Source organism: Medicago truncatula, chromosome 5 (assembly GCF_003473485.1).
Source record: "Medicago truncatula cultivar Jemalong A17 chromosome 5, MtrunA17r5.0-ANR, whole genome shotgun sequence".
NCBI classification, from domain to species: domain Eukaryota; kingdom Viridiplantae; phylum Streptophyta; class Magnoliopsida; order Fabales; family Fabaceae; genus Medicago; species Medicago truncatula.
The window spans coordinates 14136682-14155921 of NC_053046.1; the positions used below are offsets into that span (position 1 = coordinate 14136682).

Sequence of the window (19240 nt, forward strand, 5' to 3'; positions counted from 1 at the left end):
CAAAAAGTAAAAATTAGAGGTTTTGCTCCTTGTCACTTGGATACTTATATTTAAGTACTAGTCATGCTGCTATTTGTTATTCGAAGATGCATCAACATGACTAGCTCTCGAAAGACTTGAATCAGGGCCTTGTGAGGACATGCTACTCAAATTCTTTGGGATCTAAAATTTTTGTATTTATAGGGAAAATCTTTTTCCACCCTCACTTCTCTCATGCTCACTCCAAAATTCAAAATTCCTTTAGAAGGTGCACAAAAAAAAAAAGGGTGAGAAATTTCTTCCCTTATATTTATAACTATTAGACTTGAGTCGGGATCACAGGATCCAAGCTCTCAAATCATTAAAAGGAACGGTACCAATTTTTCTTACACAATAACAGCGCTTGTTTTGTTTATATACAGGCTTCAGCCTCATCTCATCTCTCATATTGGCGATGTGGGACTAATTATGAGTGACTTTTGAAACTTTAGTCACCACTCGCCAAATTCAGCTCAAAAATCATTGTTATACACATCCACTGCACACATCTTCTTATATATATTTGCATTCTTTCTGTGTCTTCTCTTGAATTCAAATCAATTCAGAGTTGATCATATTGATTGTGTGAAACTTACATTTTTTCTGCTTTATTTGTAAAGTTAGTAGATTACTATTGTTAGATGAACGAATCAGAATTTGAGAAAATAAAAGGTGAATAATAATCACTTATGCACCAAAAACAAAGGAAATTGAATAGTATGGAAATTGGGAAGAAATTTGAGGATAAAGATAACACTGTTAAATGCGGTTCATGTACTGCGTGTTTGTTTTTCTAACATTTCAAATTCAGTGTTACGTGTTTTGAGGATTTATTGTTTTTAAAAAATGATTTTTTGTGTTACAGCGTAGAAATTATGAAAAGCAGGGTGGTCGTGACAGTAGGGATTGGAGCTTTATTCAAGTGAATAGAGTCATCTAGTGAAGCAGACCACTTCATTTTGTTAAGCCATTTTTTAATCAAGTGAACAAAATTGACAGTTTTATTTTAAGCAACATTTGCAGTCCATGATTGTTCTGCTGAAACTTTTCTTGTTGCATCAAATTTGCCAATAGAACAATGGCTGTGATGTCTAAACTCAAGTAAAATGTTTGATTTGTTGCAAAAAATTTGGTGTCATGCAGATGCTGTAAAAACCAATGCTGCTAAGTCAATTAGATGAACTGAAATTGTAACCATCCTTAGAACTAAGAATGTATGAAATGATTCTACTAAAGCTTGTGCGGGAGATACCACGTGTTCACTTACAATCATTAGTATTCTCCAGAGGACCAAGAGATTTTAGTAGAGCCCTAGGCTAAGATTTGGGACAGGAATGTTCTATTTTTTCTGATAGGTCAATTTTAGACTTTATCTGTGGAGGTTGTACTATTGTAGTGATCCTTCTTTGAATGTAACCTGAATTCTTTCATGCTTTCTCTATCTATATAGCACCAAATCCTATTCTTTTCTTATGTGCAAAGTAAGTCTAAAAACTCCTAACATGAAAAAGACCATTAATTCATGCTCTCTCTATCTATGTAGAGTAGAGATCTTCATTTTTTAAAAGAACTTGACATGGTCGTTACTATAGTTTTATTGTATAAATGTCAAATTAATGTCATAAATTCTAAAAGTACGTTGATTTATATCAATTCTAGAACGAATTTCTTTGCTTTAATCCTAGGTATATCTCCATTACTTTGAAGTTCAGTGTTTAATATTAATGTATTCAATCTCCATTGCTAACTTTGGAGTACTAATATTCATTGTCATAAAAAACATTAAATATTAAACAAAGAAACTTCAAAGTTAGTAAAACGATCAAAACTCTGAATTGTAGGTAATGTTACGGAGGACTCAACCAACAGCTATTGACAGGTGATGATATGATTTTTCTTCTTCTTTTGAATTATCGATATGATTTTTTCTTTTCTTTTTCAGTTACATAGTCTATTTAAAAACTTAAAAAACTAATTATAATTATAATTAATTGAAATTCGTTTGAAGAAATTTAAGAGCTCTCCATAGAGAGAACTACGACTCTTTAATCTTTGATCAAAGAAAAAATTGTTTGGTTGACAAGTAGAATTTAAATTCGGTTGGAGCGTATTCTTTGTTCACTAAACATTTTTTGTACCAGAAATTTGTTTAACTTAATAAAGTTTCAAACATATCATATTTTATTTAGTCAAAGTATCTATTATCTTTAGAAACCTTTACAACCTAGAGAGTAACTAATTAAAATTTAATATGTAATATATTTCATTCACATGAACATGTACACAACCACTGTGCTTCCGGTGGGAAGCCCAGTCAAAAACCTACCTATTAACACTCATATTTTTTTCTCCACTTCTTAGTGTTCATACATTAGTATTTCAATTCATTGGTTTGAGACCCCAATTCAAAACTTGTGCAACAAGCTAAAAAAAAAAAACAAAACGTAAAATTTCAAAAGTTGGACGTTAGACCTTTGTGACTTAAGTCACTAGGGACTTACCCCTGCGTGAGTTAATTCACTTTGGTCCAGCTAACTCACGTTCAACCTACTTCCCAATCTAACGAACCAAGCCCAAAAACCAACAAAGTCAAACGAGTTTGGATGCTACGTTACCTAATTTTTTATGTTTGATGAGTAGAAACTTGCTTCTTAACAATTTGCAATAATTTAAAGTGAAGATTTCCATCAAAAATTCGGGTAAAAATCCTCTCAATTTATAAAAATAAATGAAAGTTACAATTTGAAAAAAGATAGACACAAAAAATATCTGCCATCCTATCACTTAGTGAATATCTTTATCTCTCTAAATAAAACAAATAGAAAAAGTTATAAATAGAGAGATATTAAAAATAATTAATCATAATAAAACCCATTTATCAAACCCACAACCTATTTTTTATATCTATATCTTTAATAATGTCACTTTCCATATATTTTTTATTGGTGAGGATCTCAACTCATAAGAAAAATTTGTTATGTGTATTGTCACCTATTATGAGAAGAAACAAGAGTAAAGAAACATTTGTGTCTCTTCTCACAAATACGGTGACAAAACTACATAACTAACTCTCCAAAGACTTAAATAAGCGCTACCGGGGCAGACAATTACCCAATTTGACACTGAAATATATAAATTATATTTTCAGCTATCACACACGAGATCGAATGAACAACAACTATGCATGTTTATATATAGCCTTGAGCCTCATCTCATCTCTCATACTAGCGATGTGGGACTAAATATGAGTGACTTGTGAAAGTTTAGTCACCACTCGCCAAATTGAGTTCCAAAATCATTGTTACACACATCCACTGCACAATGTACAAGAAGTACGTTGAGGAGCCGATAATTACAAGAATAAAGGTCTATGAACTAGGAAGTCAGCCCCAAACACCTCAAAACTACAGACAATAAAACAAATGCATCCTTCATCATCTTGTGCTAGACAATAGGAGATAAATGCAAACCAATTCAGCTTTCTCGACAGACACAATACCTGCTACCTAAACATACACCAAACCACACCTATCACTAAATTAAGAGCCATACCAATTTATATGAATCAACCAAGACTTTGCTCTGGACCAGAATTGCAATGTGATTTGTTGAATTTATAAACTTCTGTAAGTACGAAGCAGACCCGAATAAAACATCAATGACACAAACTTCCAATCAGAACCAAAGCATGATGTTTATTGGTGATGTTTCTTGTGCCAATGAGAGCTGTTGACAAACAAGAGATCAACTTCCAGCTACTGCAAACGATCAAAACTTTGACTAACCTACTTACTATCAACAGATTCATTAAACTGAGATCTTATGCAATCCTCCGACGACATCCTAAAGACATTCCTCACGCCAAGCTCTGAAACAAAAACCCTGCTGCCTCTTCAATTCTCCACTTCAGCTCTTTGCCAAGTTAATTTGATTACATATCAGGTGACCATGTAACATTTGCTGACATGAGTTCCTTTCCTTTGATAAAAAAAAATTACTGATCCACATTACTCGAATACTCCCTGTCTAGACTGACTGATGCTCCATATCCCCAATAAACACCTTGCATCAGCAAACCATCAGAACTGCTGCCTTTCCTTCTGATACGCCACGCTTGATCCAAAGATTTTACATAAAGATACTTGCAATAGGTTTGCTTCAACTTTCTCGTGTAGTACAGATATGTTTCACTTTGATTCAACAATCCACCAAATCACTTTGATTCAACCCTAAAATACTCTGCCATCCTTGATGAGACCTCCAAAATGCTTCACCGTTTCATGATGCAAAACTGATCTTACTCCACTTGACAATTTAAGGAGAATAAGTGGGGTGTCCGGAGTTCGAACCCCAAACTCCAATATTCCTACCAACTAAGCTATGTTCATGGGACAATTTGAAATAATTTTATAATGCAAAATTATTCTATTGGTTGCTGCCATTGTTATTAGGATTCATTCCATCTATCTATCATATGGTATTCAGTTAAGAACTCTATTTAAACACTCAAATTATTTTTTTCAATTCTTATCTTATCTTCTCCAAAATTCTTTTGGAAAAACAGAAAAAGATAAGGGGTGGAAAAAAAATTCCTTATAACTATTGCAATGGAGCTTGGATGATCCAAACCCCAACCAATTTAGGCAGCTGCTACTTTATCGTAAACAACAGCTACGCCTGTTATTATATACGATTCAACCTCATATTATACCTCATACCGGCAATGTGGGACTAAGTTTGAGTGACTTGTCAAACTTTAGTCATCACTCGCCAAATTATGCTCCAAAATAATTTTTTCACACATCCATCCACTGCACACATCTTCTTATATAAATTTGCATTATTTCCGTCTCTTCTCTTGAATTCAAATCAATCCAGAATATTTCATCATAATTAATATGGGTATTCGTTTGCAATCCAGAATTATTTGCAGAGTTAGTAGATTACTATTGTTAGAAGTAGGAATCCGAATTTGAGAAAATCAACGGTGAACAATAGTCACTTATGCAACAAAAATAAACGAAATTGAATTGAATGGTATGAAAATTGGGAAAAAATTTGAGGATAACAATAACACTGTTAAATGCAGTTGTGATGCTTGTTTGTTCTTCTAACATTTCAATTGAGTGTTACGTGTTTTTAGAATTTATTATTTTTAAAATATGATTTTTTGTGTTACAACATGGAAATTGTGAAATTGGATAATTAAGAAAAGCGGTGTTGGTGACAGTAGGGGACAGAGAATTTAAGTGAATAAATTCATCTAGTGAGGCAGATCATTTCATTTTGTTCAGCCATTTCTAAATCAACTGAACAAAGTTGACACTTTTGTTTGGAGCAACATTTGCAGATTGTTTTGGTGAAACTTTGCTTTTTTTTTTTTAAGGAATGTGAAACTTTGCTTGTTGCATCAAATTTGCAAATATAACATACACGTGGGAAATTTGAAATCCTGTAAGTTTAACAATGCCAAAATTTTCGGATGTCATCAATAATGTGAATTATTTTATATGGTTTAAAATTTTATGGTAGGTCTCAATGTTATATGTTACCATTGCCATATAACATTATTAAGAAAGAAAACAGGAGTTCTTAAGAAATTACAAATGGATCATTCCTATCAATGGCGTGAAGAATAATGTCTAGCAACTATGGCTTCCCCTTTAGAGCTTTAAAATGATGATTTGAGAAAATTATATCATAGTTTAAAGTTTTTCATACAACATAAAAAACATGCATCTATCTAGTCTAATTAATACTTTGTACTCTTGTTTGTTACTAATTAATATTGACAGTTCAATACTGAAATCAACATTTAGTTTACATATAATCATCAGTGTAGACAACTAAAAAATGTTTCCATATTCATACCTCAATTGCAGAGATATGAGTTCTCAAACTCCAACAGCAAAAAATTCACGTTTAACCATAAATTAACTTGCATGTCAATATGCCAACAACAAAAAATTAATTAATTCTTGATCACTATATATTCACCACTACACACATCTTAGTGAATTCATTCTTCACAACTAAGACGTCCACTCCAGATTACACAAGCAGGGAGGTCATGTGTAAGAGCATACCAGACAAGATCAACCACCAACATCTAGGCAGAGGCATACACACCACAATCTGTGAGACTAAAAATATAGAACATAGAATATTCAATCCATGTGAGCCATACACAACACATTCATTGCTTACAGTCATTAGGTAAGCAAGCAAACCATAAAGACTTGCAATTAATAATCTTATAATACCTTACCTTTTCATTCCAAATACTTTAACTTTTCTATATGACAAACAACACTCCAAGTACAAGTGATCCGCTTCATAAACCCGAATCTAGGAACTGAGTGACAGAGATAAAGCAAGGAAACAAGGTCTGATGACAAGTAACGGATCTTTTGGTTTCACCTCTGCTAGGAACTATTGGAACAAATGTGGAAATTGAGTTAAAAAACTAAACACAAATTTCCACATTGGGTAGCACTAGTATTGTGTGAATTGAAAAAAAATGAAAGTCCCATATTGAATAGATCACATACATTAGTAGTGTTTATATAGTAGGGAGAGGGAACATAATTATGTCAGCCAATACAAGCTTAATAATTACTTAAATTAACTGTGTGTTGGCTATTTTTACTCTAATCAACAAAAGACTTATTATTATTATTTATTAAATAAGTGCATTTTTTTGTCCTATTCCTCGTGAGCTTAGCTCAATTGATATAGGGACAATGTATAATATATACGATTCAAACCTCGTCCACCACAAAAAGAAAAAAAAAAAACAAGTGCATTATACATCTCTTGCCTTTCATGTTCAGTGACACGTGGTCCACACTTAGCGTTTTATATTAAACCTAACGGAAATCTAACAGAAGGGATCAAAACGAGAGTAAAAAAAACTTAAAGTACTCAAACAATCTTTTTTTTAGTTAAGAGACCAAAGCGATACCAATTAAATACTTAAGAGACCAAAATAGCATTTAAGCCTATTATTAAACAAGTGCATTTTACATCTCTTGCCTTTCATGTTTAGTGTCAAAATTTTATATTACCATTTTGTACATTCGAATGGTAATGCATCAACAAAAGTATATTGGTGAATTGCTAGATAAATTTGAGATAAAAAGCTGCAATTCAGTCTCAAATCCATCATAAACAAACTCAAAGCTAGATGAGTACAGTGAAGAAGAGAAAGTGGATTCAACAAACTTTAGACAAATGATTGGATCACTGAGGTACCTATGAAATAGCAGGCCTAATATTTCCTATTCAGTTAGTGTAATTAGAAAATTTATGCATGATCCAAGGAAATCTCATTTTATAGTTGCTAAGAGAATCCTTAGTTACATCAAGGGTAATATGTGAAATTTGGTTTGTTATTGAAGTGAATGAGCTTATAGTTTACTCAAATAGTGACTGGTGTGGAGATTTGATTGACAGAAGAAGCATCCCAGGCTATGTTTTCAAGTTCAATGATGCTTCCATATCCTGGTGCATCAAGAAGCAACCAATTACTGCACTCTCATTCTGTGAAGCTGAGCATATTGCAAGAACATTTGCTACTTGTCAAGCTATGTGGTTAGATTCAGTGATGAAGGAGCTTAAATGTGAAGTAGTGAAGCCTCTAACCCTCAGAATTGACAACAAATCTTCCATAAGCCTTGCTAAGAATCCTATCTCACATGGTAGAAGCAAGCACATTGAGACCAGATTCCATTTCATTAGGGAGCAGGTGACTAATGGAATGATTGAGGTGCAATATTGTCCCACTGAGCTGCAACTTGCAGATGGTTTTACTAAGGCAGTAAAACTTGACAGATTTGAATTTTTTAGGAAGAAACTTGGTGTTTTTCAATGTTCAGCAGTTAAGAATTAAAGGGGAGTGTTAAGAAATAATTCATAACTGCCACCTAAGCTAGTTAGTTAAGAATTTGTTACAAAACTAGTTAGTTAGGGAATTAGCTTGTTCAACAAGCAAGTGTTAGTTTATAAAGGCTTTGTAATGTGTACATTCACTTCTTAATGAGATTCAAATTGCAAGCATAATGTCTCTATTCTTCTCTTTCAGTTTTTACAGTTTATTTTGCTATTTTTCTCATCTTGCTAAAACATCTTATTTGAAAAAGCACTTTTCCTGCGCATAAGAACACAGTTTCTGTTCTAACATATGTTACCATGCCAACTTATGTGAGTATCATAATTTCCAATCTTCAAGTTTCCAAAAGGAAAATTACAAAACAAAACAGGAGCTCTTAAGAAATACAAATGAAACATTCCCAATGCAATTGAGGTAGGAATATGGAATCATTTTTGATGGAGACGATGTTCAAGTGATATGTCCTACCATCAACACAACAATATGTGCGCACAAATTTATTTCCAGTTTCCCTTCCTATCAATGGCGTGAAGAATAATGTCCAGCAACTAGCATGTATGGCTTCCCCTTTAGAGCTTTAAAGTAATAATTTGAGTAAAATTATATCATAGTATAAAGCTTTTCACACAAAATAAAAAACACAAGCAGGTATTAATAATCTTATAATACCTTACCTTTTCAAGTTCCAAATACCTTAACTTTTCTATATGACAATCAACACTCCAAGTACATGTATCCAAATGACAAACAACACCATGGAATCTAAAGCTAGGAACTCCCTCAAACTCTCACAAAGAATACACCTCATCATTTTCTCTATTGAACCATTATCCGAAGCCTTGCATAATGGTTTCATTTCATCGATCTTTGAAGTAGAAAACACTACTGAGGTCGAATGGAAAAGATGATGAGGTACTTTTTGATCTTTGAAACGCCGTAACCTGAGAAACTGTAGTTGGCGGCGCTGTTACCTCCGATGTTGTTTGCCATCTAGACACCTCTACTTGGAGTGCTAGTCAGGCTGCTTTAGTGTATTTTGGGTCGGGTCCGAGTCGGATTGAAGTTTGTCATTAAATTTTTGAAAACAACATATCCTGGACAGTTGCTCTTGAGAAGATGGGTTGAGAAGATGGAGTGGGAAATAATTTGACGAGTTCTCTAGTTTCTCAATGTAAAGAGAGTGTATTGTCACAAAATTGTGTAGTCACACACAAAGTGACATTTTTTTAAAAGAACGCAAGCACGAAGGACACTTATCCCTAGCATTATTAAATCAAAGTTTTATGAATTTAATTTCATTATTTAAAAAAAAATGTCATTTTACGTGTGTTTAAACACATTTGATATTTGAGATCATACAAGACTTCTCTTCCAATGCCACTCACTGAAAAATTATGATTGTGCTGAGCATGTATAAATAATTGCTTTTATAAATGTAAAAAAGGAAAATTATTTTTGAGAAAAATGTAATACGGCTATGCCATATCCACTATAGAGTCAACAGACGATCAAGGCCAAATATCATTTTTGGTCCTTTTAGTTTGAAATAATTTTTAAGTTAGTCCTTTAAGTTCTAAAAGTTTTAATTAGGTCCTTTTAGTTTGACAGAATTCTCAAGTTAGTCCTTTGTTTCACAAGTTTCAAATACTATTAACCTTTTTTTTTTTTTTGCTTTTGCATCGGTTTCTGACCCACCAAAGGTGGGTGACTAATCCGACTCATGCTTAGAGTCATGCAAGTTGATTTCCATATATTGTAATAGACTATGATAATTCATATGCAGGACTTGTTTACTACTGTAGCAAACATCGTCAGGGTGAGGGATTGTGTTATTGGGGATGTCTGAGATTGTAAAGAACCCTAGGGTGATGGAAGAAGCACAAGCTGAGGTAAGAAGGGAGTTTGATAGAAAGGGGTATGTTTCATATGCAGGACTTGTTTACCTCGTATTCTATATGGTGTTTGTTATATTTCAGTTTATTTCTCTACGCTTGAGAATAGTCAATAAGATTCAGTTTTATTGACTCTTGTTGTCACTCTTACACAGGTTGTCCATGGCTCAAATATAGTTTGTGTTACAATGTTCTCAAACTAGGGCAAATATCAACATATCCTGGTGTATGTTGGTATCCCTCTCATTCAATTTTGTCAAATGACTGTTGTACCAGCTATAGCATTTTGAGAATAGCACAATTTTAAAAAACCGCTACTGTTCCGTGATACTTATTAAGTTCTGTCAAATTTCTGCTATAGTGGCACCATAGGATTGCGGCATAGCGAAATTTATAGAATGTCACTTTTTGTACACTCAATTGGTTTTAGCTCAATATATGTTTTTATATTAACTACATATGTTATTATAGGTTTTGAAGGGTTTCCAACTATATTTCTCCTTCCTTAAAAAAAAAAAGCTATATTTCTCTTGAATATAAATAATTGCAGAAATTCATTATAAAACAGTACTAATGCAATTGTTCGCATGATTTGAGTAATCATAGCTCCGTGATACCATTAATCATTCAAAGTAATTAGATTTTGTTTCATTTTGTAATTCTACCCTCTAGTAAAGTTTCTTCAACCTTGGAAAAAAGGTGAAGTTGGACCATTCATAGCCTTATTCTTGTATCTATATATTACATTTTTCTATCAAACATGCTCAACAGAAAAGAATTACAAAACCCTAATGATAACTTATCCTCGACAAAATTCTCATAAATTGGAGTTGGACCTCATGGTATACTCTGCAACAAGCTTAGCAAAAGATGATGAGTTATCCTCTAGCAATGTGTTTGGGGAGTCATACTCCTCAATAAGTCCTACAGCAATAGACAAAAAATTCAGAAAACGAAACAAGTGAAAGTTCAATGACGAATAAAAGTTTTTTACTAACCTTGACTAAGAAGTAGAACCATATCACTGTCAAGAACAGAAGTTATTCGATGCGCAATGGTAATGACCGTGGAGTCAGTGAAATGCTTCCTAAGAGTTTGCTGAATCAAATTATCTGTAGCTGTATCAACCGAAGCAGTTGCTTCATCAAGCACCAAAATCTTGCTCTTCTTAAGCAGAACCCTACCAAGGCAAACCAACTGCCTCTGACCCATGCTCCAATTCTCACCATTCTCACTAACTATAAATCATCAACTTCCACATTAGCAATATGTTCGTGAGTAGAACTACTATATAATCCATATGAACTTGAATATAGCAATAATGTACATCAGTTGGTCTAAATTTACTACATACTCCCTCTGGACGTAAATACTATATACTATATTTGGGCCGAATAGATGTACCTTTTTGCTTATATTAAAGTCTTCAAGGAGTATTTATGTTCAATAAAATTAGAAAACAAACCTGAAGAGTCAAGCTTTCCTTCTTTCTTTCTAACTTCATCTCCCAGTTGGCACTTATCCAACGCCTATTTTACAGAATGTAAACCAGTATTTGAAGAACAGTTACAAGTATAAAATTTTGCTCAAAACCAAGTGTCACTGTTATTGCATTTTTCTTTTCAACAAATAAAAAAACACAAACACACCTCCCATATTTGTTCATCGGTGTACTCTTCAAGGGGGTCCAGATTAGTTCTCACTGTCCCCTCAAACATTGTTGGATCTTGCGGAATAATGCTTAGTCTTGACCTTAAATCATGCAGTCCGATTGTAGAGATGTTGATGCCGTCAATGATAATTTCCCCAGCAGTAGGTTCAACGAGACGGAAAAGTGTTTGTATAAGAGTTGATTTGCCGCTACCTGTTCTACCAACAATGCCAGTTTTCAATCCTCCACGAAACATGCATGTCAGGCCACGCAACACGAGCGGAAGATGTGGAGCATATCGAACCTTCATCATGGACAACAAAACATTACAAATGGTGAAACGGAGCACAAACATCTTATAAATGCTATGAAGTATGGTGTATCCAAAGGACAATTCATAAGCCAATTTAAAACCATTTAGGAAAAGAGAACCTTAGCATGAATTTCAAAAATCAATTGGCCACAAAATTAAGGAAAACGAAACCAAAAACATATTTAAAAGGAAGCAACAGGGAGAAAAAATTCCAGCTACCTGCAAGTTCAGTATATCAACCTCGCCATATGCAGGCCAGGAAGGATCTGGCCTATTTTCTTCTTCTGAAACAAGGGGAGGCTCACTAGGAATGGTTGTATACTGAACTATCCTTTCAACCGATATAATTTTGTTCTCCAAGTTGCAAAGAATCCATATCGCCCAAGCTTGTATCATGTTTAAACTTAGACCATAGGTAACAGCTAGACCAGCAATGCCTTAAAAAATCAGCAAAATGAAACAAAAGAGAAAAAATTATGCTCAACTTCTGATTACACAAGCAGAGTAAATATTTATTGATATACGATACCGGACATGAATTATGTACCTGGATTCATGATTCCAGGTGGAATCGATATCAAGAATGCCAAGGAAAAGGCAAATATGATGGAAGACAACATATCTAAGCGTAAAGATAACCATTCCATAGCAGCAGAAATGTTGAAATTTGGCCGAGAATACCCATCAGTCAGTTTCATATTTGTTTCATGAAATCTTGACTGTTGATCAAAGCTTCTAATGGTCGAAGTACCGGAAATTGTTTCCACAAAGTGTTGAATGATTGGGGCTTCACATACTCCACCCAAACGCGACAGTTCACGGGCTGATGGTGAATAATATCGCTGCAGATTACAAGTTCCATAGTTTGCTAAGATTCATATAATATTATAGAATGGAGTTCGAATTCGAAAAAGAAGAAATGGAATATAATCTGTGATGGTAAAGCCTTGATGGTCCAAATAATACCTGATACCAAATGCTGACTACTATTACGGGTATAAAGACAATGAAAACTTGCCATGCAACCTGAGACATCACGGCTATAATTCCAAGAAGCTGGATCATGGAAAAGGCAAATGAGCTTACTTGATAAGGAAGGCCTGTATCCACTTCACTTTGGTCAGTAGAAGCCTGCAAGGCAACATAGATGAATAAGTGATAAAAAAAAAAAAAAAAAAAAAAAAAAAAAAACAAGAGACAAGCAACTGAAGATGCAAAAATCATATCTATGAAATTCAAATGAGCGAGAAACGGAAAAAATGCCAGTATGACATACTCTATTGAGGATTCGTCCACTTGGAGTAGAATCAAAAAATGACATCGGGGCACGGAAAATGCACAAGTGCATTTTATTGAAGAGTATAGTAGCTGTCTTATAACCAGCTGTAACAAGTAACAACCCTTTAACAAGAATGCATAGAGAACTTCCAATGGCCAAACCAACATAGACTTTCATAAGAGTTGTTCCTTCAATCGGTGGCTTGACATCGGCTGAGATGGGAGTTGCCAAAGCCATCCAATAGTTGCTTCCAATTTGAAGAGCTTGAAGAAGAATATGAGCCAATAATATGAATGGTACAAGAACTCCCCCATATGCAGTTGTGATATACTTCCAATACACTGAAAATCCAACTTTACCTTTTTCCCTTTCTTCTTCTTGAACGAGTTGGCCTTGTGGTTCGCCTTTATCACCTGATTTACCATTTTGCTCATCTTTGTTTGCCTCTTCATGTGTGCCAGAGATATTTTCTTCTTGTTCTAATGTACTTATTTCATTAGATGTTTTTCCTTCATCCAATGATTCAAGTGTGGACAAAGCTTCTCTGTGTGCACCGACAAGTTCCATAAAATCAGTCCCAATGTTAAGCAGATCAGCATACTTTCCACTTTGAGTAATTTTTCCATCTTTCATGACCTAGAACAAGGGCCAAAAAAGAGGTTAAAAGAAAATCCATCATTATAAATTAATGACTATAGAATTATGATAAATACTCACCAATATAAGGTCAGCAGTAGGTAAGAACTCCACTTGATGAGTAACATAAACAACTGTTTTTGAGCTTAAAACACCCAGCAAGCATTCCTGCAACACAATTAAACAAACAATCTCACTTTTTAAAATGATTATACAAGTGTAATACTGTTGGAAATAACTACACTTCAAAACAGTCGAGAACTATAAATTATCAAATAAAGATTCAAATAATGAACCAGAACACATTTTTTCCGAATTGTGAATTCAATCTTATTATGAATTGTAAAATACATTGCCAATAAAATTATGTCCCTATATAAGCTGGTATATCATATATATGAACCTCAGAATAATTCAAGTAATATATCAATTGACAGGAGAAAAATGTTTGGTTATACAAAATTGACAATAAAAAATGTGGTTAGCTACACTAAGTTTAGGCAGTGGTTCACCAATTGAATCAGGATTCATCATAGTGAATCGGGATTCAAGATGAGATTTGTGTCTAAAGAGATGCACATAAGAGATTTGTATTGAGTGAGTTCAATTTAGAATCGATTCAAGATGTGACTCGTGTGTATGTAAGATCATGATAACTATTTTGTATTATGCACAAAAGATAGAATAGCCAGATTATATTTCACATAATAATAAACAAAACACAGAAAATGGGTTACCTTAAAAAGGTGAGATCCTGTATGAGCATCCACAGCACTAAAAGGATCATCAAATAGATAGATATCAGCATCTTGGTAAAGAGCGCGCGCAATTTGTATTCTTTGTTTCTGTCCACCACTCAAATTTATTCCGCGCTCGCCTATAACCGTTTGATCACCAAATGACAAGATTTCCAGATCCTTCTTTAAGTAGCAAGCTTCGAGTACCTTTTCATACCTTTCCCTAACCATTTGTTTGCCAAACAATATATTATCCTCTATCTTGCCACTTTGAATCCATGGTGATTGAGCAACGTAGGCCTTTTCTCCACAAACCTTAACAACGCCTGATATCTTTGGTACTTCTCCCAGTACACAAGAAAGTAAAGTAGACTTTCCTGATCCAACAGTACCACAAACAGCAACCTTCATGCCATGAAAAACTTTGAGATTTATGTTCTGCACAGTTGGACTAGGCGAAGATAAATCCCAAGAAAAATTCCCATCAACCACTTCAATTGCTGTATCAGAACTACCAGGAGGAAGCTTTTCGACAATATCGGACTGCAAGTCATCAAGGCGAAGGAACGATGCAATCCTATCAAGAGAAACTTTAGTTTGTGCTATCATTGAAATTACATCTGGAAGATTATAAATAGGCTCTTGAAGAATCTTGAATGTTGCAAGTACTGACAAAATCTTCCCTGATTCAAGTGGGACCCCTATGAGCATACAAGTACCAAAAGTAACCACAGATACGAACGTAGGTGCACAGACAAATGTAGTCATGGCTGAAGTGTAAAGATATTTTTTCAACCAGCCTTGTTCGGCATCCCTGAGTGCAGTTATTTTAGATAGAAACTTCATTTCCCATCCTTGTAGTTTAAGGATCCTCATGTTCCTTAAAATTTCAGACGTGGTTTTCATTCTAGCATCCTTTGACTCCATCAACTTATCTTGAAACTTCTCTTGCAATGATCCCAATGGAACATTTGCCAACATAACCACAACGGTTGAAACAAAAGTAGCAATTGAAGCGAGTCCAATGTTCTTATACAAAATTAACAATGCCAATGTAACTTTCAAAGCTAGTAACCACAAATCATGCATGTACCAACCAAAAGTACCAACTCTTTCGGCATCAACAGTTATGAAATTGATAATTTCTCCAGAACTGTGACACTGCTTTGATTGACATGAAAGTGTTAAGGCTTTATTATATATGATCGTCACAAGCAGTGCACGGATTCGAAGTCCTAGTTGCTGCAACCTAAAGTACAAATGTCTTTCTGTTAAGCACTCTACAAGCTTTGCAAATAAAAAGGAAGAAACCAACACATAGCCTTGATTCTCATATAACCTTTTTCCGTCAATGTATTGAACAAAAGAATCAATAAGATAAGGACCAACATAAGTAGAAAAAGTGTTTACCAATGCAAGAAAAGCAGTGATAAGAATTTCTTTCCACCCTGAGATTATCAATGACTTAACCAACTTAAGTGTGGTTACTCTATTGATTGCACCACAATCAGCTTCAAGTTTGTCTCTGAAAATAGGAAAAGCTCCAACCACACTATCTCTACTATCTAGCTGAGGAACATCCTCAAGGTCTAACGTCTTCTTATTGCCAAATGCTATAAGTGGACTCACCCAAGTGAAGGTGAGAAGACTCCAAATTCCAGCATTTGAAAAAGGAGTAACAGTGTCACTCCCTTTAGTCTTGTTCAACTCTAAAGCATTATCGTTACCAACATGTGTATCACCATTCAAAAGAGGCTCGTGAATAGTTTCATCACTTTCTTCACTCTCGTTTTTCACACAATACCCCACATAACAAAAGAACAAACCAACACAAAATGATACCACATCAGAAACCATGCATTGAACCGTTAACTCAATGTGATTTTCATAAAGAACAACAATGTCAACCACAAAACAATAACATGAAACAAAAAGATAGAAAACACACCAAGCTCTAAAGAAGAATGAAAACTTTCTTTTTCTTTGACCTGAGCTCAAGAAAAAGAAGAACCCTTTGTGGAAACAAACAAAAACAACAAACCAAGTAACTGTTTTGAGAGCTAAATCAAAAAGGGTAACAACTTTTTCATCTGACCAACCATTTCTATACCAGTAAAAATAATTGAACAGAAAGAGAACAAAATTGAAAGAAGAGAAACCAATAGAACAAAACTTTGTGATTTTATTAAACCAAGTGCTGTTTGGTCTCTCCTTACACTCATTGATAACACAAGTTGTGATTTTTTTCCAAACCCATGAGACTAAAACCGAAACAAGCAACAGTACATGAATTAAGGTAGATAATCCATGAAGGAAAATGGGTTTTGAAAGAAAAACAGGATCAAGGTTCATGAGTGTAATGGAAGACAAAATAAAAAATTGGATTTTTTTTTGTTTGTGAATGTTCGGTTGTTTTATGAAGAGAAGGGTAACTTATGTATTTGAAAATTAATGTTGTGGAGATATGTATGAAATTGGACTAATATATTCTCATAATTAGTTATTATATGATGATGATTAATTCATATATAGTAATATATATTCAGGTGTAAATGGCATAATCTTAGGCATTTATTTTGGCACGTTATTTGTTATGGTGATAATGCATAACAGAAACAATTTCAAGTTTGAAGAATCTCTCACTGACTTTCTGTTTATGCATTATTAAATGGGCCACGTTAATCTTTTCTATTCAAAACTAGGCATAATGAGAGCCCTGCTCAACCAAATTAAGCAACAACTCACTCAGTCAACCCAAACTGTAACTTAACAAAGTCAGACACCATAAAAAAAAAGCCTAGCAATAGGAGCACGTCACCTATTGGACCCACAAAGAGTTCGATTTAGATGAAAAGGACTAATGGTATAAACCTTAAGGAGAGATACGGGACCAAAATGTGATTTAAGTCAAAAGTGTATCTTTAGTTATAAATCATATAGAAAGCACGTACATTTTGTCCTACAAGTTAGAGCATCTCCACAGTTGTTGTTTGTAATGATATTATATGCTTCTGCTATCGAGTTGTTGTTTGTTTATGAAAAGTGTTTTTGTTATGCTATTAGTTTTATTAATTATGCAATGTGTTAGGATTGTTGGGAAAATCATGTCTTTTAGGATAGATTTTTTGTATTGAAGGTATAAGGTGTGTAATAGGGTGAATGAAATGTGATAGGTTGGTTAGATCTAAAAAAAAATGAATGTTGTCTCATCTCATTTCACTGTGATTCACATTATGGCCCACTTGGATTGACTTATTTTTGAGATTATGCAAAACAGCTTATGTAAATAAATAAGCTTCTATGTAATATTCATAAGTTGTTTAAGGTAGTTTATGGAAAAAACAGCTTATGAAAATACAATTTTTCGAAAGTGAGAACTTATGAATTAACTGAAAAACTTATTTATTTGCAAAAGCTATTTTTCATAAGCTCAAAAATAAGTCTATCCAAACGGACCCTATATCTATAATTTGTATCTGTTGGATCATGTTTTCAAAGGTGGATACTTCCCAAATTGCTCGATGGAGGCTTCGCTTGGGTACCAAGCAAGCTACGCCTAGAGGAGTAGTTTATCAGCTAGAGAATTGGTTTAGAGAGGTTCCAGGTGGGCTGCTGTGGGGAATGGAAGAAAAGTCAAAATCTGGAAGGACAACAGGCTTCTGGGTCAATCCAACCCCAAAAGTTGTTGCCCGAAGAACACCCTCTTTGGGGAAGCTACTGTGAGTGAGTTAATTGATGAGGATTTGAAGAGATGGAATGTGAACTAAATCCACCAGGTTTTCTTTCCTTATGAAGCCGGTATCATTTCCCAGCATGTCGTTGTCCAGTAAGCTTCCAGAGGACAAACTAGTGTGTGTGGCCCGTGGAGAAGAATTGAGTTTTCACTAAAATCTGCCTACCATCTTCTGAGTAATGACTAATGACAAAGGTGTCCCAACTCCCAGAATATTCATCTCCCTCTCTCGGTAATATTTGGAAGAAGATTTGGTCTATTCACTTACCTAGAGTTAGAAATTTCATTTGGAGATTGGCAAAAAAAATCATTCCAACGAGAGGAAACTTGTGTAGGAGGGATGTAGCACTTGACACAATCTTCCCTCTTTGCTTCCAAGACATGGAGTCAACTGATCTTCTTTTCATGCAATGTCCTCTGGTTCATCAGGCTTGGTTCATGTCACCCCTTGGGGCTCGCCCCCCCGGAAGTTGATTTAATCAAGTGGTTGCAAACTTGGCTAGAGTGCAAAGAAGGCTTGGCAGCTCTGTTGTTCTGGACTTCATTACGGAAGATTTGGTTTTTTAGAGCTTAGCATTTCACCCAATGACTGTGGTGACGTCTGCTCAATCTTTCTTCAACGAATTTAATTCTGCTCAACCTTTGAAAGCTAGTCTCACTAACAGTGCAATCCAGCTCTCTTGGGAAGCCCCTCTGGAGAATTTTCTCAAGGTGAACATTGATGCAGGCAACGGACGCGACAGGCAGGTGTTTTGGGGCCTGGTTATTAGAAATCATAGAGCAGAAGTGGTATATGCAGCCTCTAAGGGTGTGTTTGGATTGAGGGTTTAGGAGGGGAAGGGAGGGGAGGATTTACTTTTCTTTTTTAAATTACGGACACTGTGAAATGTTTTTTAGAAAGTTAACATATTAACATGATAAAAACATTTCACAGTGTCCGTAATTTAAAAATGAAAAACAAACCCTCCCCTCCCTTCCCCTCCTAAACCCTCAATCCAAACACACCCTAAGAGAACTGAGGTGGCTGAAGCGGTAGTCGCTGATGTTTTGGGTTTCAGGTGGGGACTCCAAGTGGCTGCGGAACTTAATC

General features: G+C 34.7%; 1 protein-coding gene across 1 annotated transcript; it reads right to left on the minus strand.

Annotated features, from left to right (window-relative positions):
- Positions 1–10424: 10424 nt before the first annotated feature.
- LOC11406315 (ABC transporter C family member 3) lies at positions 10425–16849 on the minus strand. The gene is made up of 10 exons (XM_003613074.3): positions 14418–16849; positions 13762–13848; positions 13042–13680; positions 12732–12896; positions 12313–12607; positions 11985–12202; positions 11451–11756; positions 11267–11330; positions 10800–11039; positions 10425–10725 (listed from the first exon to the last, which is right to left on the minus strand). The coding sequence occupies exons 1-10, from the start codon at positions 16767–16769 to the stop codon at positions 10619–10621; spliced, it is 4473 nt and encodes a 1490-aa protein (XP_003613122.1). The 5' UTR covers positions 16770–16849; the 3' UTR covers positions 10425–10618.
- Positions 16850–19240: the final 2391 nt, after the last annotated feature.